The 26,285-nt window shown below is 40.9% G+C and overlaps 1 protein-coding gene across 1 annotated transcript in view; it reads left to right on the forward strand.

Moving 5' to 3' along the window:
- The window catches only part of Slc49a4 (solute carrier family 49 member 4), a 111,636-nt gene extending 85,706 nt beyond the window's left edge, over positions 1 to 25,930 (forward strand). The window contains exons 8-9 of the mRNA XM_063225086.1: positions 5,926 to 6,108; positions 12,102 to 25,930. Coding sequence (XP_063081156.1) covers positions 5,926 to 6,108; positions 12,102 to 12,217 — 299 coding nt within the window. The 3' untranslated portion in view covers positions 12,218 to 25,930. The remainder of the gene's footprint in view (positions 1 to 5,925; positions 6,109 to 12,101) is intronic.
- Positions 25,931 to 26,285: the final 355 nt, after the last annotated feature.

Genomic DNA, 26,285 nt, shown 5'->3' on the forward strand with positions numbered 1-26,285 from the left:
CGCGTAGTGCCACTTCCTGTTGCCATCGGCACTGGAGCCACGATTAATCACAAGTGGAATGGAATTATTTTCTTGTACTGTGCACCTGAGCAGCTACTGAGCTGCAGGTATCTGTCACATCCTGCACAGGAGGAGTGTCTGTTTACTCCACCAGAGAAGGGGCTTACATGTAATAAAATCTGACAAATGGTTTTGAAGAAAGGCTCAAGCTAAGCTTTCCCATCCATACTTAAGCAATAATTTTCAACCCATTTTGCATACTTCATGATTAACATTCATCTTTTTATTTGTAACCTTTCAATGCTCTCTATTTTGAATCAGTCATCTGTCTTATGTGCAATCATTTCCAGCTTTTGTGTTGAATACAGATTTCAGGAGCATGGCATTTATGTTGATACTGCTGAATAAAAAGATACTGAGCATTGGTTGGGTCTTTTTCAATCTGGCACTGTGGCTTAGTAGGAAAGAGACGCCTTAATTCTATAATTATTAGCACCACTAATTTACATTATATCTAAGTAAATCATTTTTGACTTTCAGAACTCCATGACATTAACTGTAAAATAATCTACCTGCCTCAAAGAGTTGAAAGGATAGACAAATACAATAATACATATGAAAGTAATTTTGAAAGTGTTTTTTAAAATTATATAAATCCAAGATTTTCAAGTTGCTTTTGTTGATATCTTGATAATTCATTATCTAAGATATTGAGTAAAATAGTATTATCTGAAATTTTGTGAATTTTATAATTGCTGGTCACTTAAGATGTTTTTAGTTAACAAATCGTTAACTAAATTATTAACGTATAGTTTCTTTTCCTGAAGTTTAGTAATTTGGTCATTATTGAGTACTTTCAGGGTTATGAGCCAATTCATGTGCTTGAAGTACATCCATTGTAACAATTGTGTGCTACACAGGACTTTGTTTTTTGCAACTTAAATTGTGAACCCATGAAATTTTATTGGCTTCTTTTTAAGTGCATCAGCATTTCTGTTGTATTTATTCTGCTAAATTACCTTGACTTTTTAATTGAAAGGCAGTTTATTTTAATTTTATTATCAGTATTACTGAAAGTCATGGAAATATTTAATGATCATGTATCTTGAATCTCTCTGACAAGCAGGAAATTATCTTGTCTGCCTGACTTTCAATAGATGACATTCACCCACTGGATATATCAGACTCTAAACTAAAAATTCAAATGGAACTCCAATTCAGACTTGTAACAATCAGCTTCTACTTTATTCATGGCTTAGCACACTGGAGAATGTATTAAATCAGTCCTGACACAGCTGTCTTTCTTCCATTCTGATAGTAAGATGTTTTAACCTTTCCTCTGTAGATGATTTTGATTTTTTGGTTTCTGCAATAACAAGTGATGGCAGCATATCCATCCAGTGTTTCAAAAAATCTTCTGGATCGTCATTTTTTATTTTGAGACAAGAACTCACTAAATTGCCCAAGCTGCCTTTGAATTTTAATTAGCCTTCCTCAGCCTCCTGAGAAATTGGGATTCCAGGTATTGGCCACCGTACTTAGCAATACCTTACTAGTCTGAAATCTTATCATCCGTTTACTCTAATTATCCCATATAAAATAGCTCATTTACTGTATGTATTATAGGAATTCTAATAAATGATGTAGAAATGTTTATGTCAAGGCTCCTACACCAGGCCTGAGTTGTAAGGCTACCAGATTTAGATGTTGGCTCTTTGGCCAACTCATTGGTGATAAGTCTCTGAATCAATAAGCATAACACACATACATGAAGTAGAGTTGGGTCAGCTGTCAATGCATTAATTTACTATCAAATATTTCTTATTATTTTGTTAATCAGGTAAGATAGACACATAGTAAAAAGTCACATTGAAATAGGAAAAAACAAGTATAGAGTGACAGTGTTTTATTTTCTTGTGGCCTTAAACTTCCCTCTAGAAACAACCCTGATTGCCTATTTCTTCTACACTGTACTAAATAAGTATGTACATTTACAAGTACTATAAAATGTATGTATCTGTTCTGAAAATATAACATACTTTTTAGCATCTTTTTCACTTATTTTAGATATCATAATGTTGGTATAGTTTTCTCATTTTTAATGGTTGCATAACATATTGAATATTTTATGAATCTTTTTAACAATTAATTCCCTGTTGGTGGATACTGACGATGTTTTTGATTTTCTGTGCTGCAAACCATGCTCAAGTATATGTTTCTTGTATAACTATACTGACAAAACTGTAAGATAAATACCTACAAATGGAACTGCAGTCAGATAAAGTGCATTTGTTTTGATAGACTTTTCCAAATCACCAGAAGATGAACTATTTACAGTTTACATTTCCATCAACAATTTTAACTACAGTAGAAGTCTTATCTTTCCCATGCCCATTATTTATGCCCCTCCAAATCCCAATGTTAGGTATAAGGAGCTGGAACCTGGGTGATTCCTAATGAGCATGCAGTGAGCGCTAAGGTAGCTGAACAGCCCCAGGGGTTTTCAGAGCACCCTGGCTCACCAGTGGTTGCTCTTGGACCAGCCCATGCCTCTTATTTTTTTTCTTTTTAAATTAGTACATGTAGGGGCTGGGGATTTAGCTCAGCGGCATAAGCGCCTCCCTTGCAAGTGCGTGGTCGTGAGTTCCATCCCCGGTACCGATAAAAAAAAAAATTAGTAAGTGTGTATATGCAGTTTATGGTCATCTTGGGTTATGGTTGATACTGAGTGTCAGTTAGAAAAGTTAAAAAGTTTAATGGAAGAGATTCAGCAGGGAGCCACAGTCATTACTTTGTGAATATCCTCATCCTGTGCAAGAGGAGGGCACAGAGATTTTGTGAGTGCTATACCTGCCCTGAGAAAGGCAGGGAGTAGAGAGAAGAGGTTTGTTTTCCACTTTTGTTTTAGCTGCTTTTGCTGGCTCTGCCTTAAAGTGTTGCCCCAGTGCCAAGCCACCCTGCCTTGGAGCCAACTGATTATGGAATGAAACCTCCACAAACAGTGAGCTAAATAAACCTTTCCTTCCTTCATTGTGGGTGTCGGGGGTTTTGTTCCTGCAAGGAGAGAAAAGTAACCGAGACACTTGGGGCACGGGTACAAGTACGTAATAGAGATCAGTTTTTAATTCCCTTCCCTCTCACCTTGCTCCCTCTTCCTCTAATCCCTTTTCCCCACTTTCATTCTTGTTATTGTTAATCTTATCTCATGTTTATGACATACAGTGCTTACATAGGTATTAGGTTCCTGGACATGGTATATCTTTATTCTCCCCGCCCCCACCTTTGCCCTCGGTGGTAGATTCTGACAGTCTGGGGCTTAGCTATTTCTAACATGACATCTGCCCAACTTAACACCTGCCGGAGAAACAGTTTCTCCCCAAGACTAACTTTTGTGTTTTTCCCAATTCTGGCTCAGAAAAAACCTCCCGCCCCCTTTTTGCACGTGTGCTGAGCCTTCTCTAACCCCAAGACTCCACAACCACCCGGTGCTCCACCCCAGCCCCTGGTAAACCCTTCAGTTTCCTGTTTTGCCAAGCAGGTGCTCCTTCAAATCGGAGGGTTTGTCTTCTTTCCCACCTCCCAAGCTCCTCCCCCAGCCAGACCTGATAAAAGTCCTTGCACTCCTTTGTTCTCTCCTGAGGGTGCTGGGGCTCTTCTGCAGCCCTCCTGGCCCACAGTAGAGGCCTCTCTTCTCCTTTGTCTCTGCCATGCCAAAATCTCAACACTCCCAGACCCCTTCCCTATGCTGCAGATCTGTCCCCTTATTTTATCACATATAATTCTGTATAGATTATTCAGTTATATACAGATTTTTTTCAATTATTACATTTTAGTTTTCTTCATTATGATTACATGTAAAGGTATAGTTCTTTCTGAAATAAAAACATAGAAAGGATTACTTCTATCCATGTTTCCTAAAAACAGCTAATTCCATTAGTAGTATAGATGCCTATACTAAACAGTAGCACTTGCTGCTTTAAGAGCTTACCTTTTCTTGTTACTTATTTCAGTCTTGTTTTAAATTTCTGGGCTCAGCTGTGTTTAGGTCAATAGTCCTCTCTGCCCTGATTATCACTAACTGATCAATAAATTACTGTAAAGTGTTTTGAAATAGAATACTCAATATAAGCAATCAGTGACTGTCCATCCCTAGATTTTGTAATGTACTACTAACGAGTATGGGTTAGATTTACATGATCAACAGCTAGCAAATATTAGTAAGTGAGCAGTGCTGGGTTATGCTTTGTTTTTAAAAATCTCTTGAACCTGTGGTGTTACAGGCCTAGAATCCCAGCACTGTGTGAGGCCGAGGCAGGAGGACTGAGGATTCTAGCCCAGTGATGGTTACCTTTGAGAACTTCCAGCTCTAAGCAGCCTCCTGTAGCATGCATTCCATATGTTCACCACCACCGCTCTAGCCCGCCCTGCACAATTTAGTGACTTATTGAGACCCTGTTGCCAAAAAAAAAAGGAATACTAGGGAGGTAGCTTATTGTGAAGGCCCCCAATTCAATCCCCAGTGCGACAGAAGAACAAAAAACAAAACAAACAAAATAAAACCTTGAAAACTTACGTTGTTTTGAATGATTTTCATTGTAACTATATAATACTCTCTTGTGATTTTGTGAATAATGTGGTCACTGTTCTTGCTAAGTCATTCTTTTTTGTTCTGTTTTGATATCTATCTGCTCTTCAAAGAAAAAGAAGTGAAAGTAATTACCAGCTGCTTGCATTGTTAGGATACACCAACTGTTTTATAATCCTGGAAGGCCAGTGTAATTGAGGGAAGCAGCGGTGAGGCTGGGAAGGTGCTGCTGGCACTCGGTGGGCCCCTTTGACGTGCCATGGATAGGAATGAAACGACGGTAGTCAGTCAGGGTGAATTCCAGAGATTGACCTGTGCTGCGAATCTGTGAATAATACATGGCAGATTTAGTATCATTCCCTTACTGTCTGCAACTCTAGAACAGAAGTGTTTTCTTAGCAAATGTTTTTATTAGAAATATTCTCCCAGGGCTGCAGGTGTGGCTTAGTGGGAAAGCACTTGCCTATGCACAAGGTCTTGGGTTTGATCCACAGCACCAGACAAAAATTAATAATTTCCTCGTAATCTTAAATGTAAAGTCTCCTCATAATTATGAGTGGGTCTAATACATTTATTAGGGGATAGATACATGTGTTATCATCCCCTCATTGATTTTCACCTTCAAATTAAAATTAGTGAAGGTCTGTAGGCAGACAGTAGCAATGATAAACTGTTTCCCTGAACATTCTTATAAGAATAAAAATAACATCCCTAATCAATTTCACTGACAGACTTTAATGGACTAATCTGGGATTCTGCCCACTGCTTATTTATATTTTTCTGAGCAAAAGTTCTTTATTTAAAAACAAATTGTTGGCACACAACTCATTCTAGAATTGGGGACCAATTCTCTAAATTTCTCTAAGAATTCTATAATTTACTTTATACTTCCAAGCTATTAAGAACCTGTTTCTTTAAATATGTCATTTAATGTTTCTTTTGTTTATTCTTAGCTTTTAAGTTCTCTTTAAAATCATAAAGTAAATCTAAATTTTGAAGTAAGTTACTGCATTTTATCACTCTCCATGGGCCAAGAACATGACCAAGCAAGAAGAATCCTTAATTATATTGTAATGACAAATTGTTTTTGTGCTTTGAAATAATCCATCAGAAAGGTAACACAAAATAAACTGGTAATCATTCAACCGCAAAACTTCTCCTACTCGAATCTGCACAAGAGCTCACAGTTGTGTGATGTTTCTCAAACTTTGTCACCTACCATTGAAAAGAGGTGAAATTCCAGAGTTAGTGCTTAGTCAGGAAGGAGAACACCCCAGAGAGCGGTCTGCTGAGGCTCGTTGCTGCCGCCATGGCACTGAGCTATCTGTGTTCTATTTCAGTGACGTTGTACGCCTCCTGCATCCTCCTGGGAGTGTTCCTGAACAGCAGTGTGCCTATATTCTTTGAGCTCTTTGTGGAGACTGTCTACCCAGTTCCAGAAGGAATTACATGTGGAGTTGTCACTTTCTTAAGTAATATGTTCATGGGAGTACTTTTATTTTTTCTCACATTTTATCACACAGGTAAGAAATTTAGCTTTTTTTTTTTTGTAACTATCTAAATGTGTTATAAGAAATGTGTTATGTTGATACACAGGGAATTTATATGGAGAATTTCACTAAAGCGAATGACTTTATGTGAGTGTTCCTATGTCAATAAAAATAATATTCACAATTGTTTTTCTTTAAATGTATTCCTGCCTATGTGCACCCTCATTCCTTTGAGTTTTGAATTAACCTCAGCTGTGCCCAATATTTGCATTTTTAGAAGCCTCTGCCAAACCCATTCCTTAGCCAGGTGGTTCTAATATTCAGGTGAATTTTTTAAACTACTTCAAGTCTTCTATCTTAGCACAGAATTTAAGTTAATAATGCCAGAGGTAATTTAAGTCATAGAAATGAATGAGAGAAGGTCACTTGATGTAAGAAATACTCTAATGCAACACTCTGAGGAGCTGTATTGTATAGAGAACTTTCTGACAGGCTTATCATTAAATAAGTGTGTGAATCTCCTTGACTGGAAAATAAATTTTCAAAACTTTCAAAGCAGGGCTGAGGATTTAGCTCAGCAGAATAAGCACCTGCTTGGCAAGCACAAGGTTGTGAGTTTGTTCCCCAGTACTGGAAAAAAAGCAAAAAAGCCACAAAAAAAAAAAAACTTTCAAGGCAGTGAAACAAAACCATCCTTGGGTTTTGGACAACTTCAGGCATAGCTTTCTTGTAAGTACAAAAAGTGTCATCAAGATGACTGCTTAATTTCTTAATATAATTAGCAACAAACTTGATTGTCTGCATCCATCAGTAGTGCAGGTAAAGCAGGTCCTGGCTGCATCTGCCCTTCTGTGAGTTTGGCTGGTCCCCAAAGGAGCGCAAGCAGACAGTCAGAGACCTGCTCCTGTGCTCCTCCTGGAAGCACTTTAAGGAAAAGTACTATCACCAGGGGTTGGAGGAAAGCCTTTGCTCCAGTTTGTTTTCTAAACAGACAATTATTACAGATCAGCTCTAATCCACTTCAGTTGTGTCAAAATGGAAATTAAGTGGCTTATTGCCTCTTTTCCTGGTAAAGCATCAGATGGTTGTGATGGCCCCTAGCATGCTAGAAACAATTTTCCAGCCGAGGGACACAAATTTGTTAAGTGGTCTGTGCAGCCTAGCGGAACATGGTTTTCCCTGCCAGCTACAAGGAGTTTTAGCCTCATAGTATTTAAAAACATGAGGATGCCAGATAATGTTATCCCCGAACAAGTATCTTGCTTGTGAGTTCTAGGATATAAAAAGCATATTTATTGATCTATTTAAGATAGAGAATACGTGGGTAACCACCCTAAACTATGTGTATTGGTTTTCCATTACTGTAGCAAAATACCTGCAGCTGAATACTTTATAAAGAAAAGAATTTCTTTTGGCTTAGTTTTAGATGTTAGAGGTTTCTATCCACACGGTGCTTGCATCAGCTTAGCTCTAGTGAGAACCTTAGGTGGCACAAGACATCACAGTGGCAGGAAGCACTGGTGTGAGAGTGAGAGATCATATGTCAAGATAGCAAACCAGACCAAAAACCCCAGTGACCGCCCCCCAAAATGCCACCTCTTAAAGGGCCCACCCCCTCTTCACATCACCAACCTTCCGACTCATGAGCTTTTGGGGAACTCCCTTGCCCATTACTCCAACTATAGCACTGCCTTCCTGCTGACAAGCACTGTGTACCCTGAGCATTTGCTGGGCCAGTACAGTAGGCCACTCCCCTAGGATCAGCTGCACTTCGGATTTGTTCAACGCAGATTGATACTGGTATAATTTACCTAGAACTGACATCCATCTGTGCTTAGTCCTCATCGCACAGATTCACAGGGACCAAATACTGCGTGCAGTTACTTTTGCTTCTTTGGCATGTGCAGCAGAAGACACTTGGCACTGTTTCTGATAATTCCCATCTTCCTGATAGAACCAAGAACTGATCTAACTGGGAGAAGACAGCGTCCCTCATTCTGATCACGTGTTCTTACACGTATCTGTAAAGCTATGAAAACGTTTCTGCCCAAACTCTGTGATATTTGTGACCAAATACAATTTGAAATATTATAATTCACTGAGATGATTTTCAGGGGAAAGTCTCAGTGTATTTGGCATTTTAGATAAATGATAAGACAATAAAGGGAGAGAACATCTATGTAGAAGGCACAGCGGACACTCCCAAGCTTTGTTTGTTAGGTTTTCTTCTGGATAAGTACAGTAACTGATTGAAAGTTAGCCAATTTCTGATTGATGTCAAAAATTTAAAGATCTAGTTTTGAATTTTATGTATTTGTGAGTGTGTATTTGAATACACACAAACATACCCTCCATCTCTCAGAGACTAAGGTTCCCAGAATTATGAAATGTGTTGAAATTTTTTTCACATATGATTGATTGATCCTGCAGCAGATGCTCAACTCTATGCACTGAGGTATGATAATACATAAATTGCAAATATGAAAATTCTGTAGAATTGTTTCCTAAAATCAACTTCTAGTTTTGCAGCCTAGGACACTAAAAACTTCTTGCAACAAATTGAATTCCTTTACATTAAAGCCAGTGTTGAAATGTCATAATTTGGTTAACTTTCAAACATGGAAAAACTCACTCTTATGAGGTGAAAAGTTAACTATTACATGATCAGAGAGCTTGTTTTGTTTTTTGGGTTTTTTTTTATTTGTTTGTTTTTTTAAGAAAGCCTGAGTTTCATTGGTGTTTGAGTTAACGTTTCACAGTGTTTGTTGCCCAGGTTAGTCTCGAACCCCTGAGGATCAAGTGAGCCTCCTGCACCCACCTGCCAAGTGGCTGTGGTGACCCTAGAAAAGGAGTCCTGATTTTTAACCACCATCGCGTGTGATTTTTAGGTCACTTGTGAAGGCACTGCTAAGCTGCTTACCGAGGTTTACCCCACCACAATGTCCTGTCTGGTAGGCCACACCATCGGACAGTTCTTCAGTGCGTTCCCCAAAGTGACCACATCAGAAAGCCTTGTCCAACGAGATAGGCCTCATTGGTGATTTTCTTGACGATTAGGGCCACCACTACAGGCCGTATGAATGCCGTTGGCTTATGTGGAGCCCTGAGCTACGTCCTGTTGTTTCTCCACATCGTTTCATTTCTACTTTGAGTACCTGGAACCATGTGAGAAGGTTAAGAGTTTTTCTAAAGTGCATTTCTCAAGGTCACTTACAAAGTAACAAAGCTCCTTGCTCCCTCCCATGAGTGTGTCTGCGAAACTAGTTGTTTCCTGCCATGTTGCCTAGAGAATCTGAATGAGTTAAGACAGCACGGTGGTGCTTTAGGCTAATGACATCACTTACAAAATCAATTTGGAAATGTTGTTCTGGGCTTTATGTGCTCTCAGATGTATTCTGCTTTCTATTTAGAAGTTTGTATTATCTGTTAGTTTTTGTTTGTAAGCTTTGTAGCCAGGCTTTGACTAAAAGCACAAAGATTTTGAAGTGGCTGGCAATGAATTTGAGGAGGCTTTGTCACTAGAAGATCCAGGGGCCTGGCTGAGATGCGAGGCGTTGACTAACGGTTGCCAGAAGAACAAAGACCAGGCTCAACAGATGAAGACTGTTAAATTTAAGAAGTAAAATAACGCAGTGTGGTAGTTAATATGTACTTACAGGACATCAAACTGGGGAGTCTTGGCATCAGCCGACTGCTCAAGTGAGAGTGGAGACAGGTTTGTTAAATCACTGCAAAAGAATGTACAAGGCTGGTCTAGAGGGTGATAGCTGGAAACGAACAAGTACTTATAGGCAGTCAAAACCAAAAGTATGGTGTTCCTGAAGGCAGTGCTTTTGGAAAGAAAAGCTTTTTAAAAAGATGAACAAAGGCCCAGTTAGCTGAGTTCCAACGCAGCATCCCTGGTGCAGAACACACCTCACTGAGTAAAATCTAGCACCTCGTAAATTGACAAAGAGGACTCCACTACAGGGTAGCTGATGATGGAGAACCAACAGAAGTGTGGAGCACACTGCAGTTCTGCCTCTGAGGATGGTTTGTATTTCCTCCAGAGAGAGGCACAAGGAAAGGAGGTTAGAAAGCTGTAAAAGAGAGAAGAGTATGAACATTTCAGCAGATCAGGATCTTGTTGGTTCACTCATGTCACATGATGTTGAGCTCAAAAAGAACAGTGGTTGACTTCACAACTACTTCATAAATTAAATGTTTGAGCAAGCATCTCCTGCTTAAAGCACTTAATGCTGGTGTCTGTGAGTGGTTTTCAGAAGGAAAAAGTGGCTGTTCCCCTGTCTCTCATTTACTGCTTTCTAAAAAAGCAAATAACTTAAAAAATACTTGCAGCTGATTGAGTCGAGTGAATTTGCTGAAAGGTGGATTTGATTTTCAGAGAACCCGGTAAAAACCAATCAACAAACTGTGACTCTGAAGAGCAATTATACAGCATTTTTAGAGATTTCATGTGAACCTGGGTAGAAAGAATAATTTTACAACTCTGATGAAATAAAGTCTTCTTTGGCAGTATTTGACAAGCTTCTCAGTTTAAAGAAAGCAAGGACAAGTTGATGATTGCTGTATGTATGTTGCTTTAGCTCCATAAATTACAGGCACTAAGATTTTTTAAATGTTGATGTTGTAGATCATGGTATCAGACATCATGCTGTCTTTTATCTGCTTAAAACACAGCCAGGGTCGTCTCTTAATACAAATAGCATGCTTTTGTCTGTATTTTACCTTTATTTTCTTAACTCGTTTTTTGTTTTTTATTCTTTGCGTTCCCTATCCTTAAAAATCCAGGTTACATAGTCAATGTAAGATCAGAAAATGCTCAGGATATCATCGAAGGAGTATCAAAATAAGGATAAGGCTCCAGAGGTCACAGCTTTTCTGAGTATTTATATGAAATACCAGTAAAACACAGAAAAGAGCTTCGTGTAAAGATGCTATTTGGATATACATCTTTGTTTCAGTGCTGCAGAACTTGTCTGGCATAAAATGTAGTAATTCGGAGGTGAGGAAGCTGTTGGGTGAGCATACTGTAGGAAAAAAGGCATCGCCCATCAGTCTCTAACTTCTGTTCCTAGGCATAAATTGTTCTTTTAAGCCATATGCATTATGGATTAGACTAGAGCAGCAATGTGGAAATCTTTAGGCTGATTTTTGAAGATTACAAGAGTATTGCATTCTGTGGAAGGACAAAGGGGAAAAATAAACCTATTGAAGTGAGCAAAAAGAAAAAAAGAAACTTGTTTCCCTGTTTATTCCCAGAGGAACTGATAAAGTGGATGTTAAGCTAGCAGAGTTGTCCCCAGCCACCACCCACCTCTAGGAGCTACAGTACTTCAAAGCCTTAGGGCTGACGGGCAGATGAGTGTGGGGAGAAGCAGCTAGCCAGATGCGGCCACTCAGCTCGAGTGAGTCCCTGGGCCAGCAGGACCTGGACTGAAAGAAGTAACCCGAAATGCAGCATTCTCTCCAGAGGTGGAATTACAGTGGGATTCTTTTTATATTTTACTGTATTTTTCCATATACTTTCTCTGATTTATAATAATTTACAAAATTTTTACTGAGAAACAGATTTCTATCCAAAAAAATATAAAACTGTTACCTTGAAGTTCAGGTGATTTTCCTATTTGTCTCTTTAAACTATCAGACACTCCTAAACAAGGTAAGAGCGATGGAGATAGAAGGCACTTAAAAAACAATTAACAAACTAATGCTAAAAGGCAATCAATTTTTTCTCTGAAGTAATAAATTGATTTTGCAACCAAAGTCAAGGTGGATTAAATTGATGAACTGTCATTACCAGTACTGATTTAAAATATTCCACATGAAAACCATATAATTTATCAAACCCATCACTTAGCTCCCAATTTTCACTGTTTATTGAAAGCCAGTATCCTCACAGTACACCTCGGGCACATTTATTGTGAGTGCTTTGGACTGTAGAACAGGCTGTTCTAGGCACACAGGTGGTGGTCATTGGTGCTACATGAATGCTCAAAACTGCGTACCGTATTTTTGTCTTGCAGAATTGTCTTGGTTCAACTGGTGCCTTCCTGGGTCGTGTTTGCTTAGTCTCCTCCTCATTCTGTGCTTCAGGGAATCCTACGACAGACTCTATCTTGATGTGGTTGTCTCAGTGTAATAGCACAGCCTGAAGGAGTTTAAAAGGAGACTGCAAATCAATACTGCACACTGCACATTTGCTCAGAGTTGCACATCTAAGAGGAAAGAAAGGAGAAGAAAACTTCATTCAGAGGTTCTGTTGAGTTACAGATTATTGCATTAATTTAATTACTAGTAGTAATAATGCAGGACTGACTTGCATGGGAATAGGGAATTTTAAAACTCTACAAGTGATGGATGGACCTGTGCCCGGAAGGCTGAGGTCTTACACGTGGAGCACTACCTGCCATGGGTAATCCCTTCTGTGTGCTGTGCCAGTGCTAATACTAAGTCGGGGTGACTGGGCAAAGAAAGGAAGGGCATTTGTCACATGAAGATACCTTCTCGAGTCACACGACAGATCAGAAAGAAATGCCACTAACTTCTCAAGGAAGTTTAAGCCCTATATAATACCAGATTTTAATACAAAATAGCTGAGTGACGTACTGGATAGAAATTAGCCACGTGTACACTACATGTTTTTCTAATAAAGCCGTTTCTTATGAGTCTTTATTTTTAATCAGGTCAGAAACTTCTGGCCTCCTTGTCATGGTGAGAAGTGCTTTCCAGAGACTTCAGAATATAGGTGCTGTGTCTGCCCTTGTTTCTGTGAATACAGTTTCATCTGCAAAGCCCTAAATCATTGTAGCAAGGATGACTAAATGTTTGATAGAGCCACACTGATTATATGAAGAGTGTAATTCCATTGATTTAGGACTTTGTTAAAAGAGAAATGATAACCACACAGCATGTGTGTCTCCAACCTATACATGGCGGCAGGAGCTGTAAAGCCCAGCACTGACTGTTACTTACCAGGGTTATATTTTATTAAATGACCTTTGTGTGAAAAGAACAATTTAGAACACTGAAACTTTCAAAACCGTATGCGTGATTTCTGAGTTGTATCCTTGTGTCTCAATTTAGGATATAAAATACCCAATTCTGTATGAACTCAGATGTATTTGGCAGGGCAACATTTTGCCAATACATGGTTTCTTTCTATGAATAATAGACATTTTTAAAACTAAAAGTTACTCGTTGGCGGCTCTCAGATAGGTAGTCCACTATGAATGAAGAGCACTCCAATGCAAAAGCGATATTCCTCCGGAAGATGGAGAGGAAAGATTTTCCTTGATTAGTCTGTGCTTCCTCCAGCCCCCTCTCGTGGAAACCACCCTCACTTGAAATTGTCACTCCATTGTCAACTAGCTGTGTGTTTTCTTTGCCTTGTTCCTGACCTTGGTCCAAGTGGGAAAGCAAAGGGAAGGACAGAGGGAAAATCTCTGTAGCATGTGCACACCACCCACCGTACCCCCAGCACCACACACCCCAGCACCTCTCTGGTCCTTTAACAAGTTTATGGCTTTGCACTTACTCACCTCAACCCTGGAGGAGGATTCTAGGACTCCCTTGCGTCTTCTAAGACACTTCTTTCCAATTGTGAAACTTGGAATGTCAGAAAATCTACGAATATAACACCCAACTTCAGTGACCTTTCAACCATCTCCCTTTCTAACTTTGCCCATTTTGGGCAGCAAAAAGGAACTTGTTAAAGAGAAGAGGTCTTAGGGCCAGGGATTGAGCTCAGCAGTGTAAGCACCTGCCTGGCAAGCGTCAGGTCATGAGTTCAATCTCAGGTACCAAAAAAAAGAAGAGATCTATGAAAGCTAGGCTTTGTTCCATTAACACATTCTAGAATGAGTAAAAGTACAATAAAAAGAAGGCAGAATTCTGGATGATTGAAAGCCAGCCACTGAGGAGATCAGCGGGCCATGACCAGGTTGCTAAATAACCACCGCCTTTTCAGGTTTCGAGAGGAGACAGAAGCAAAGGGGGTGGTATAAGGGATTTGACCTTAGCCACAGCTGCTGTGTTTAAAGACATTGCTGTATAAAATCCTGCTATAATAAGACCTCTGATGTAGAACTTTTTAATTAAGTTAATTATACTTTTAACACAAAACACAGAATAACATGTTAGAAAAAATTGCCTAAATGACCGATTTAGTTCAAAGGTACCCCAAGTGGGTAGTGATTGGCACCTCTTGCGTTGTACCGGGCACCAACTCTGTTCAGTTTACATTAGATGAGAGGAAGCCAGCTATCTCCTCTGTGTTGGCTTACCCCTCCAGAACAACCCAGTCACAAACTGCAGCTGTTTTAAGTGCTCAGAATTTCATCTGCAAACCTGGTAGGAAGGGAACCTGGGCATAGATATTATTTATCTGAATATTGCAAATCATATTGTCTTTGTTCTTATTTTTAGTCTGCATCAAAATAGACAAGTTTTAGCTTTGTACTTTCTTAATGGGGGGGGGCGGTAACCAAGGATTAAACTCACAACCTTGCACTTGCCAAACAGGTGCTTATGCCGCTGAGCTAAATCCCTGACCCAGCTTTGTACTTTCTAAACAAAACCCAAATGACCTTTTATAACTGTAAGAAATCTTAACCTTCCACGGACCCAAACCCTCATTTTAGAATTCCACAGAATCTATCCATAGAGAGGTAAAGTATCTAGCCAAAATACTAGTTTTGGTCTGCCCTCTGTGTCCTTGGGATTGGTTCCAAGATCCCCAGCAAATACCAAAATCCTTGGGTGCTCAAGTCCTTCATATAAATTGGGTTAGTATTTATCATTTATAAACACCCAAACCAAACCTCATGGCGGCCTGGAGCTTATAAATTGTAATCCCATGGAAAAGTTACTGGAACTCTCACGAATAAATTCCAGTCTACCACATCCAGTGAGACCTATGGCCAGAAAAGAGACAGAGATGGCATCTGCAGTTATGGGAAGCCCAGAGGGTCTAAAGTCCAGGCAGAGGCCAACCCACCCAGGGCCAAACCCAGTTTTAATCCTTTGTGAAAAGGAAAGTGGCTCAGGGTAGAATGACTGTGAGAATAGCAGGAACTAGGTGAGTTCTGCTACCTGGGCTAGGTAGGGGGCACAATGGCACCTCTGCAATAGGCAGAGAGATTTGCAGAAACTACTAAATTTGGAGAAATCCGCATAACACAGTCTCAAGAAGTACCTTGTTTTTTAGGTCGACTTCCTTAGCTCTGATGCAGGCCTTAATTGCCTAGGACATCACTGCCTCTTTCTCAAAGCTCCACCTCAGCTGACAGCACAGTGTCTTTCAGCCTAGCTCTCCTAGCCAGCTCTGTGCATATCGTACGCAGGAGTAGTGCTAAGGTGAGCCAAAATAGAGGCACATCGTCATCTTTCAGGGGAGCTGTCTTGATAGTTCTCCAGGTGTCCACTACCCAGCCCTTGGGCCGTGTGCATCCCTGGACAGCTAGTGACTCAGTCCCCCAAGATCATGTACTGTGAACATTATTATGTGATGTTTATTTTATCGTATGATTGGTGCTTAAATGCCAGACTGTGTAGGGGAGGGCACAGTGCCTGCTCACTTTACCTCCGGTGTTCATCACACACAGTCAAATGGAAACCAGTGTGTGTCAGATGTTTCGTGAACTTGGTGAGTAAAATTCAGTGACTACTGAAAATAGTATTTCACCCTACCTACATGCATGTGTGCCCAAGACAGGTTGCTTTTTATGGTTTTTTGAGATGGTTGGTTGTTCTTTGTAGTAGTGGAGATTGAACCCAAGGTCTCCACTCTGATCTACAACTTCAGCCTGGCTTGATTTTTGTTTTGAAACAGATTCTCACTAAGTCACTAAGTTGCTCGGGCTGGGCTTGAACTTTTGTTTCCTCTGTCTCAGCATCGAAGACTGCTGGAATTACAGGTGTGTGTCATCATGCCTTGCAAGACAGGTGTGTGTTGTTATTTAGATAGGAAATTCATTCTTACTCTGTGTAGTCAAAAATTGGATTCTTGTGCTTTAAATGATCTCTAGATCACTCGTAATACCTAATGCAATCCTTCAGTTACATGTAACTTCTACATTGTAATGTATTATTTAAGAAAGCAAAAGAAAAATCTGTACTTGTTAAGTACATAGGTATTTTTCCCCTAAATTTTTGTTTCTGTGTTTTATCTTGCCTTGTTTTGTGTTTTTGAGACAGGGTCTCACTTCGCAGTTCAGGCTGGCCTTGAGCTCACTTTGTAGCCCAGGCTGGTCTCGAACTCCCAATGATCTTCCTTTCTCAGCCTCCCACGTGCTGGGAGTACACGCATGCTCCACCACGCCCAGCTTTTCCCCCATTATTTTTTATCTGCAGTGTGCTGAATCCTTAGATGTGGAACCTGTGACTGTGGAGGGCTCAGCACAGGGGTAAAGGAGAACTACGATCAGTATTTTGAATCCTAAACTAGTTTATTTTCACCACCTCTCAGAGTTGCAACTTGCTACAGACCATTTAGGGTGTTCATGAACATTCTTCGCTGTCCAGAAATGATGGGGCTACAGATAAACTGCCAGTACTGAGCACACAGTGTTCAGGGAACCAATTGAGGTGACTGTTTGGTTTAGAAGTAAAGTTTCAAGTAAATCATTATCCTATAGGGTCTCTAATGTCTCAAAAGGCTTAGCTTTCAGTGACAGTATATGAAAAGATTCTGATAAATAATCCAGTTCTCGTAAACCCAACCAACAGCGTTATTAACTGGTAAGCACATGTTATGGTGTTAGCTCCCTGTGGCTTATCAACTAATTCTTACCACTTTATGGGAAGAGGTGTTTTTTAACATGATCCATGGTGGAAGTATAGGAACATGATAATTATACACTTGCATTTTACTGAAAAATGGAGCTAACAAAACAAGAGGGACTCAAGTATACATTTAATTTTGTATATTTAAACATATATGGCCTAAGGGCCAGGTTTTATCATAGCCCATATATTCATATTTAATTACTGAGAATGTTTATAGCTTGTTTTTATGAAGTCCTTCTAATGAGTGAACTTAGCTAAGGGATTTTAAGTTGAAGACATCAAATCCCCATCTACATTTAATTAGTTGTTTTTACTCTTATTTTTACTGAAATCCAGGGATTCATCTTGTAGTCTGTCCTTATACATGCTTCATTTTAAATTCCAGATCAAATAAAAATGCATAGCAAATTTGCTTCCAGTTAATGTTAAAAGTCACATTAATTTCACATTTGCTCCTACAATAGGAAGTACAGACACTGCCGTGATCATACATTACCAAGCAAGTGAAAAGCTGTGACGTGTAACTTTGAGTGTTGCTCAGAGATACAGTGCTTGCCTAACATGCACAAGGCCCTGAGTTCACTCCCCAGTACCACAAAAAATAAACACAAAAGCTGTAACCTGAAAAGAAACTTTAAAAAAAGATATGGCAATAAGAAGGAAATACAGAAAACCATGAGAACATTTGATTAGGCCTGTTTTATAAACATAGGGGAAAATACACTTCCACTTTAATTTGAAGTTATCATACAGAAGGGGACAAGATAAAATTCATTTTTGTCCCATCAAATGGTTTGTTCTAGGAAAGATAATCAGTACTTGGGAGATAGCACTGGACCGTCCTAGAACAGATGAGTAGGATTTGGAGTGCAGGTTTCAGGCATGCACTCGGCTCCTTGTCTCAGGCAGTGATTGCTGCTCACCACCTGACATCCTGGCTCTCCTGTATCCCATCAAGTATCCTCATGTCTCTGCTAGACTTAAGCTCAGACTTAAGTATTCCTCAGACTTAAGGAATGACCCTAGGAACAAATTCCAAGGCCCTTGGGAAACCCTCCGAAGTGTCAGCCCTGGCAGGGCAATGGGCAGAGCTGGTAGACAGGTATACTCCTCAGTCTCTAACTTAAACTCATCTTCGGTCAGGTCTTAAACGGCACCAGCCTCACTCCGCCATGCAGTTTCCCAAGGCTCTGGCTTGCCCTCTGCCTGCCTCAGCTTCATCAGCTCTTGCAGGAATCTGAACTCGGCTCCCTGGAGAAAGCTCATTCTCATCGGAAGGGTGAGCAGGGCCACGCACCTGGGTCTGCCTCTTCCAGACAGGGTGCTGGCCTGAGCAGAACCTGAGTAAATCCAGGGAAAAGATTAAACAGTTCTCACATTTGCTCTTCCAAGTTAGAATTTCACTAAAATGGGAACTTGAGAGATCTCTAACAGCGTGCCATTATTCACTGCATTCTTAAAATACGAGCTAATTGCTTTATGTGGCCCTTCAGTTATTACCTGGCAGGCCTCAAACAATAGCTTTTCATTTCAGCCTACTCTCAAAAAGAGAGCACAATTTACCCTAGCTGTTCATTCAGCAAGGCTTTATTTAAATTTTTAAAAACATAGCTAGAAAATTAAATAAAAGCATGGAGTTGATTTCAGCAACTTTGATAATGATAAAAGGATATAAACCATTTTAGCTCTATATTGGAAGGCTTGGAGACTCCAGAAGTTTATTGGAAAATGAACCCAAACACTGCATTACTCTTCACATTCTCCGCTGGGTTTTCTAATTTATACCAGAGGCTTCTGCAATATTGAACAAAATGCAAGGGGAGACACTGTGTTTACCTCAGTGGTAGAAAGTGATATTTCTCAAAGCACTGTAGTATAGTGTTTCATTTAGATTGGCTTTCCTCCCTTTTACTCAAAAGGATTATAGAATGAAAGAAATGATCTATTCTAACCACCTCATTTAACAAATAGGTAAAAAATCAGTAGGGGCTGGGGATTTAGCTCAGCGGCATAAGCACCTGCCTAGCAAGCAGGCAGTCATAAGTTCGATCCCCGGTACCGATAAAAAAGGAAAAAGACAAAAAAAAAAAAAAATCAGCCTTGAGGTATGACACAGCTGGGTTTTAGCATGTCTCCACACTCCAAGTCCAGCCTTTTTCCATAAATGACCAATATCCTAGCCAAAAACAATTTTTTGAACTAAACTTACTTTTACTTTTCAAGTTCTGAAAATTATACAAAAAGTACATGAAGGTGGAACCATCATAAAATGCCCAAGACCAGACTACAGAGTGAAGTCTCCTTCCCATAAATGTGTTGACTAATCCTTTCTTTTCTCTGGAAGAAGCCATGATGGACCCTCTGTGCATTTACATAGATAGGTATAAAAGCTTAGTGGTCATTTTAAATTGAATCATCTAGGGAACTGTTTCCTGGACTATGTTGGCATAAAATTTATGGGCAGAATCACGCATTTCTGAGACCTTTATTTCTCTCCCAGATGAATCTTCATCAAATGGAGCAGTGATTAGTACAGAGATTTCATAGACCTAACTATATAGCCTCGAGCACCATCGGAGTCTGATGTCTAAAAGTGAACTGCAATATGCACTATTCCATTTTCTTATTGGAAATATAGTGCCTATGTTTATATCAACTACAGTTTCTGCACAGTGAGAGAAGGAAATAAATGACCCACTCCCAAAATCCAGGTAGATTTTCTTGACAGAGCTTTCTTGGCTCTCCTGTCTCTACAGAGGCACCCGGTTTTGTAGAGCACAGAAAGATAATAAGGTCATGGTTTAAAAATAAAATCTCACATAGAGACTACCAGTTCTTATCATCTTCCTGGTAACTTCCTCAGCTATCCTGCCTTTCAAGCAATTGGGAGAACTGATAAACCATAGCAGAACAGGAACCTGGCTTAATATGGTCACTTCTTCCTTTCCGGTCCTGTCCAGCCTTCTCCTTTCTGCCTCTTTCTTCCTGTTTCTGACTATGTTTGGGAGCAAGCTGTGTGGAGGCCGGCTTGTGTGAGTTTCCAGCCACAGAGAAAAGAGCTGGCCATGAGACTTCCCCATGGACTGTACCAGAGGGCATTCAGAGCAAGTCCTGGCTTAGGATCCTCAGGCTCTGACTTTATCCCAGACTGGGGACTTCAGATATTTGACCTTGAGCAAGTCACATCCTTGCTAATTTATGCACATCTGTAAACTAAGCCAGTGAACAATGAGGATCCCTTAGGCTTCTTCCAGTTCAGAAATCCCAGTCCATGCTTATTTCAGTGTTCTAAAATGATTTCCAATAGCGTCTCACCTGCAGTCTTTAAGACTAATGAGCTTTCCTGCACTTTCATGTTCCATTTGTGGAGTAGCCCCCCTTGTGTGACCCCTCATGTGTCCGTGAGCACATGAAAAATTATGCTAAAAAAAAGAAAAATTCTGCTACGTGCACTTTCAACAAGAAGGAATGGCTTTTTGTCAGTGGTAAGAGATAACTGCAGATGCTGTTTATTTTCCCAAAGGACTTTATATATGAAATGTGGAGTTTATTAAATTTATCCAATGCAAAAAAAATTTATCCAATGCATTAAGAGAAAAATCTGTCAACTGATGTTGGGGTAGCCTTCTGGGAGCCAGGTGAGGGTGCAGTGTCTGTCCCCTGGAATCAGACCAAATCAGATACCTATTTGATTCATTGTGATGTGCCTTGGGTTTGCAGCTATAGAAATCAAACTGACAGGTCAGATAGTAAAACTGATCTTTGAACTTGGGTCTCTAGAGTTATGTCATGAAAGTGTTATAAGTTGTTTTACAACGTCAATTTCTACATGGCCCCAATCTTTTGGTAGAGCTCTGCAGACATCTTACTAAGGGCAGTTACAGAATGCCAAGGTATGGTCTGTACACAGGTGTCAGTACACACAGCTTACCTGTGACTCTGATGCAGGGACAGATGCTATGAGAGAGAGAAATGAGCCCAAAGAGCAGCCCAGCATGGAAGAGATCTGGGTAAGTGGCCCCTTCTCCTTGGGCTACTGCTCCTCCCCTCTAGATGGGAGAGTTGGAGTAGATGTTCATTTCAACCGAAAAATTTTATAGTTCTCCTATCTACATCTACTAGTCACACACAGCAGAAAGCAGAAAAACATGAGTGCAGTATTTTTTACCAATACTACCAGTTTAAACGTTACCTTCTCCCTAAACTTGGCCCTTCCAGAAGGCCATGTTGCTTGTGTTAGAGGCCCTAGGTAGACTGCTATCATGTCCACTTATTGCTTTGTTCATTTATGTATTTATTCATTCTAGATACAGAGTATATTCTGGATACCTGCACAGTGTATACCTATGAAAGATAAATGAAAAAAAAAAAAAAAGATGTTTCTATCCACTGGAATCTTTTAGAAAGATCTAAAAAAAAAAAAAAAAAAAAAAACAAACCTGAACTAACAATGACAAGAAATCATGACAGTTTCCCAAATACTTAATCATGCATATGATTTTCTCATATCATCACTAGCCACAATTGATTTCAAGAAAAGTTTATTCTGTTCACTAAAATTTCCATCACAAATAGGACCTGGCTCTGTCCTGGGGCATAGAATCAATGTTGGCAGAAAAAATCCCAAACCCTACTCTTACTCTATTTCTGATGAACTGGCTTATCCTTCCTTTGGGAGGACAAGGATGTTGGCTCCTAGCTTCCTCTTAAGACAGAATTTAACAACTGCTACACACTGAGATACACATACCCCAAAGCTTCCAACAAGCTTTATTGGTCTCTTTTCCAATAAGGATTTTAATTTTACGGAAGAATAGATACTCAACACCAAAAGGAACTATTCCTAATGATAAATTTGAGACATCAGCGGGCAAACAGGACCTTCTTTGGGTGCTGGAGGTTGCAGAACCCCTCGGGTCCCTGCCCTAGAGGGAGTGTCATCCAGCCACATCTGACACATCTTAGGTTTGTCCTGCCTCCTAAGTGTTGGTGAATCCAAAGAATCTACCCCCACCGAAAGAAGGTCTAATTTCTGCAGAAGATTTTAATTAATTCACATGTCATATTTATTGACTTCCTTTCCCATCAGAAATGTGTCTTGTTGGAAGCTTTTGAAAATTAAGTATCAGGAAAACTTTACCATCCTCCTCTACAGTTGCATGCACAAATCCCAAACAAAATCACGATCGTGGCCTGCACACCTAACTACTTATGTGGGGTCCGTTCAGAGACTCAAAGTGCCTAGAAGGAACATGGAGAGCTGGCGGGGGCACAGTAGGCTCTGCCCAGTGGAATCCAGCTAGAATTGGAGCTGCATGTCCCTGGCAGCCAGTTTCTTAGTCCTTCCCTGACTCGGTCCTTCACACCGCACTGCTCTTCCTAGCCCTGTTATTGCTGACGAAGTCATGTTAGAACTAACACAGATGTCTTCACTGGAGCCAGCCTCCCTCCCTCCTCTGCTGTTCTTGGGACCTGAGCCCTAGGATCCTTACGCCATGTGCTAAAGAATCTTAATCCCCAACTCTCCCGCTTTTCTTGTAATTTGACTTGCTCTGCAAGGAATGAAAAATCGATTGACATCTTAGTCCTGTGTTTCTGTCTCAGAATAGAGAAGCCCCTCCATGTTTGTCCTTATTTCACTCAAGCTTAATGCAGACTCCCAGTGTAGGCTCTGTTCTGCTGCCTGGACTTGTCCTTTGCATCTGACCGGGAAAGGGTTCCCTGATGAGCAGGATGCTAATCCCTTACCTACCTCTCATCAGTATTTCTTTACCAGTCATTTCTTTGTTAGATCCCGAAATGCATCTCTCTTTTTAACTTAAATATTTCTTCCATGAACTGCTCCTTTCCTCTTAAAGCAGACTATTATCTTTCTTCTTCTACTTCATAATACCATTTGAACATAGTGAAACACTCTAAAGTCAGACATGGGTTTTATCTTAGCCAATATTAAATGCTGGAAGGAATAGATTATATATTCTTAAAAGAAGAAGGAAAAGAACCAGCATGGAGGAATCTGTATCCTATAATTCCATCAGCATCTTCTGGGCTCCTGTTGGCTGCTAGCTGCTGGACTAGACACTGAGACTGCGAGCAACAAGACAGATTCTTGCCCTCAGATTTGCATTCCAGTGAGCCTATTCATAAAAAAAAAAAAAATCCTATAATTCAAAGCCAATAAAGCCAAAGAGTTCTTGGAAGCTTTTAGCTCATTTCTACAGCTGTCTCGGTTTCTGCATGGGATCTTACTCTCTTGGGAAAATATATTCTAAATCTTATTTTCTTGAGCTATTAAAAATCCATGGTTCTCCCTAATCAAAGTACAGTTAAATGTGATCTTCACAGAGTAACAAATGCCCCTGGACAGCCTTCGAAAGGAAAAGCAGAAAAATCTGTTTTGATGGCTTGAGAATAAGTGTCTCTTAGGGAAAACTAACAAGGTTCCAAAGATTTCAGACGTGCTGACATTCACTGAGGCATGGGATTAGGCCAAGAGAGGAGCCTCGTAGCAAGGGGGAGGAAAGGGACCATGTAAGGCGATCTGGGCGACCACACTGGTAGAGTTACGGAACTATAATGCAGGCCTAAGGGCTGAGGTATAGCTCAGCCGTAGAGCATGTGCTTAGCATATGGAAGTCCTTGGGTTCCATCCCTAGCACCGTCAAGAATAAATAAACCATAAACCAGCTCTGTAGACATGTCTTTAAAATGTCTGCTGAGTTGAATTACTGGAGGAGGCTTGGAGGTGTAGAGTTGTAGTGGAAGCAGGCTCTGGAAAGCAGAACCAGAAATTGGCTTCTTCTTACTGAGTCTTCTGGCCCAGGCTCCTGCCTGCAAGCACACCCCGCCTGCAGTGTGTCTCTGTCTGGCCAACTGCTTTCTCAGTTCTCGAGGGATGGAGATTCCACAGCCTCTCTGTTGTCTGTTCCAAAGCCATTCCCTTAGTACTGAGACATTTTTGCTTTCAAAGAATGGGAGCATCGAGAAACAGGGAAGTCAAGGGGAGCACAACAAATTAGGGCAAAAGATCCCAGCAGGAAGAGGAGAGGCTGAAGATAATTCATACTTTCTTCCCTCTTAGCTCCTAAGCAGATAGGAGGGAGAAGGTAGAATCTCTATGGGGACCCAGTTCTCCCAGATCCCCTGACTGGTGCAGTGGAACCCATGCTCTAAGGAAGCCATGTGCGTCCAGACATCCAGTGCTGCCCCAGAGGAGCTGTGTTTTATTTAAAACTTGGCATAAGCGCCTGCCTGGCAAGCGCGAAGTCATGAGTTCCATCCCCGGTACCGCAAAAAAAAAAACACCTGAAACTTTCACATTCTCCCCTCCAAAAGAATGTTCCTGGTACATGCCTGTAACCCCAGCACTCAGGAGGCTGAGACAGGTAGATCGCTACAAGTTCAAGGCCAGCTGGACTACAAAGTGAGTTCACAGCCAGCCTGAACTGCGTAGTGAAACCCTGTCTCAAAAAGACACACACAAAAAAAGTTTTATGACTGGGGGCAAGCTCCATACCCACTTTGTTGTGTTTCATATACTTTGCCAGAATAATTACTTTTCAAACCAATTCTTGACTGTAGATAAACCTAGGGAAGTCCGAGGAGGATAGCAGGCTCCATCAGGCTTTTCCATCTGCTCCCAGCCTCAGCCAAGCATCCCAAAGCAAGCCAGAAAGCCCACCTATCCCAAATCGCTCCCCAAAAGCCTGGGCTCTTTGGCTCTGTTCTTGAGCCATGGGGCTATTTGACCTGTCTCACACAGCTAGTTACTGGGCTGTCACAGCTCACCGGGACACTGCAGTCGGATTAGGGAGCCAGGCAACCCTGGGTGCCAGATGGGAGAAAGGTGACTACAGAAACAGAACCGAGGCGGCAGCTGGCAGGGAGCCTGCCTCGGTCCTGCCATCGCCACTCTCCATACTGGGGGCCTAGCATGCCCGAAGGGCTTGCCCCACGTGACCCCCAACCTGCACCCCCACCTTGGGCCTCTCGGGTCTTGACTCTCAGGCTGCGCTCCCATTCCCGTTCCCTCTGGGCAGCAGCACTGAGGCTCTAACTGCCTTCCTGCTTGGGGGAAGAGACTTCCGCAGTGGAACTCTGGCCACTACTGTGAAATTGTACTCCAGCAAGCTACGACAGAGTCCCTGCCTCTGGGAGAGGGCTGGAACTTTCTCAGAGGATGGGGGCCAACTCCTAAGATTCCTCTCAACACCAGGACCTAGCTAACACGGCCACACCAAGATACAGGTTCTCTGTGGGTGCCTTGATGGCAAGGGCTGCCCTCCTGTGACACCCATGTTCAGACTTTCTTCCTCTAACAGAGATGATGCGGCAAGAATGGGTATGGGGGTGGTCGAACGCTGCCCCCACAAAAACTTGCTGGGGTCCAGTGGGTACAGGATCTGCCACCTGGGTGGGTGAAAAATTTCATGGCGACACATCACAACTTCCAAAGTGTCCTGTGTTTTTAAGTAATTCTTAACTGTGTAAAAATTGTACTACACTTTAATAAAAAGACAATTTTTTTTTGCATTTTACTTTTGTAATATGTGGGGTTTTATAGATTTTTATTTTAAGGCCAAGTATACTTTTGTAAGGAAATGTTGAAGTCTTGAGTATTTTTATCCTTTTAGGGAACTATAGTTAATGTCAACTGTAAGCACTGATAAATATTATCCATGTGCAATTTTTCTTCCTTTCAATCGGGACTTTTGAAGAAACTGTGTTTTGGCTTCACATTTTATTTAAAATGCTGCTTCATTTTACACATTGTGAATACTGAAGATTCTGAAAAATAAAGATGCATTTAAATCTCTATGCTGTTACACTGTGGAAATGGTAATGTGTATTGCTTTGCCAAAGTGCTAATTAAATGTTTAATGGTTTAGAACTTCCAGTTCAGAATAGGGGTTGTCGTTGGCACTCAGAGCAGGGCTTCCGAGCGAGCCTCCATGTCTTTGGAAAATGCACTTCAGGGTGGTTCAGTTAGGAAATACGGTGGTGTTGACATTACAGTTCTCTTGCTTGTGGTTTTGCAATAAATGTGTATTGGAAGCACTTGTGATAACGTGGTCCGTATTTTGTTTTTAATCAAACTCCAAATGGCAGGAGAAGTGGAGCCAATGCTTCCTGAGCATTCAGGCAGTAAAATGTGGGAAAACAAGAGCTTGGCAACAGAAGAGGCTGGGCCAATCCAGTGTCTCCACCAAAAAGCCCTGAGACTTGAGACGTTTGTATTTCTTTTGGAGACCTGGTGTTCTCATCCACTAAAAATAAAATAATATTAATTAAAATCAAGAAGTAATTGCATTTACCTCACATGTGTGCAGGTTGTAGATCAACATGGAGTCGCTGTGGCAAACCCGCCAAGTGGAGCTGGGAAGGCCAAGGGAGGGTTCTCTTGGACAATTGCCTGGTAACAA

Source organism: Cavia porcellus, unplaced genomic scaffold (genome assembly GCF_034190915.1).
Source record: "Cavia porcellus strain 051 isolate PalLab524CR breed Dunkin Hartley unplaced genomic scaffold, mCavPor4.1 scaffold_15, whole genome shotgun sequence".
NCBI lineage: Eukaryota > Metazoa > Chordata > Mammalia > Rodentia > Caviidae > Cavia > Cavia porcellus.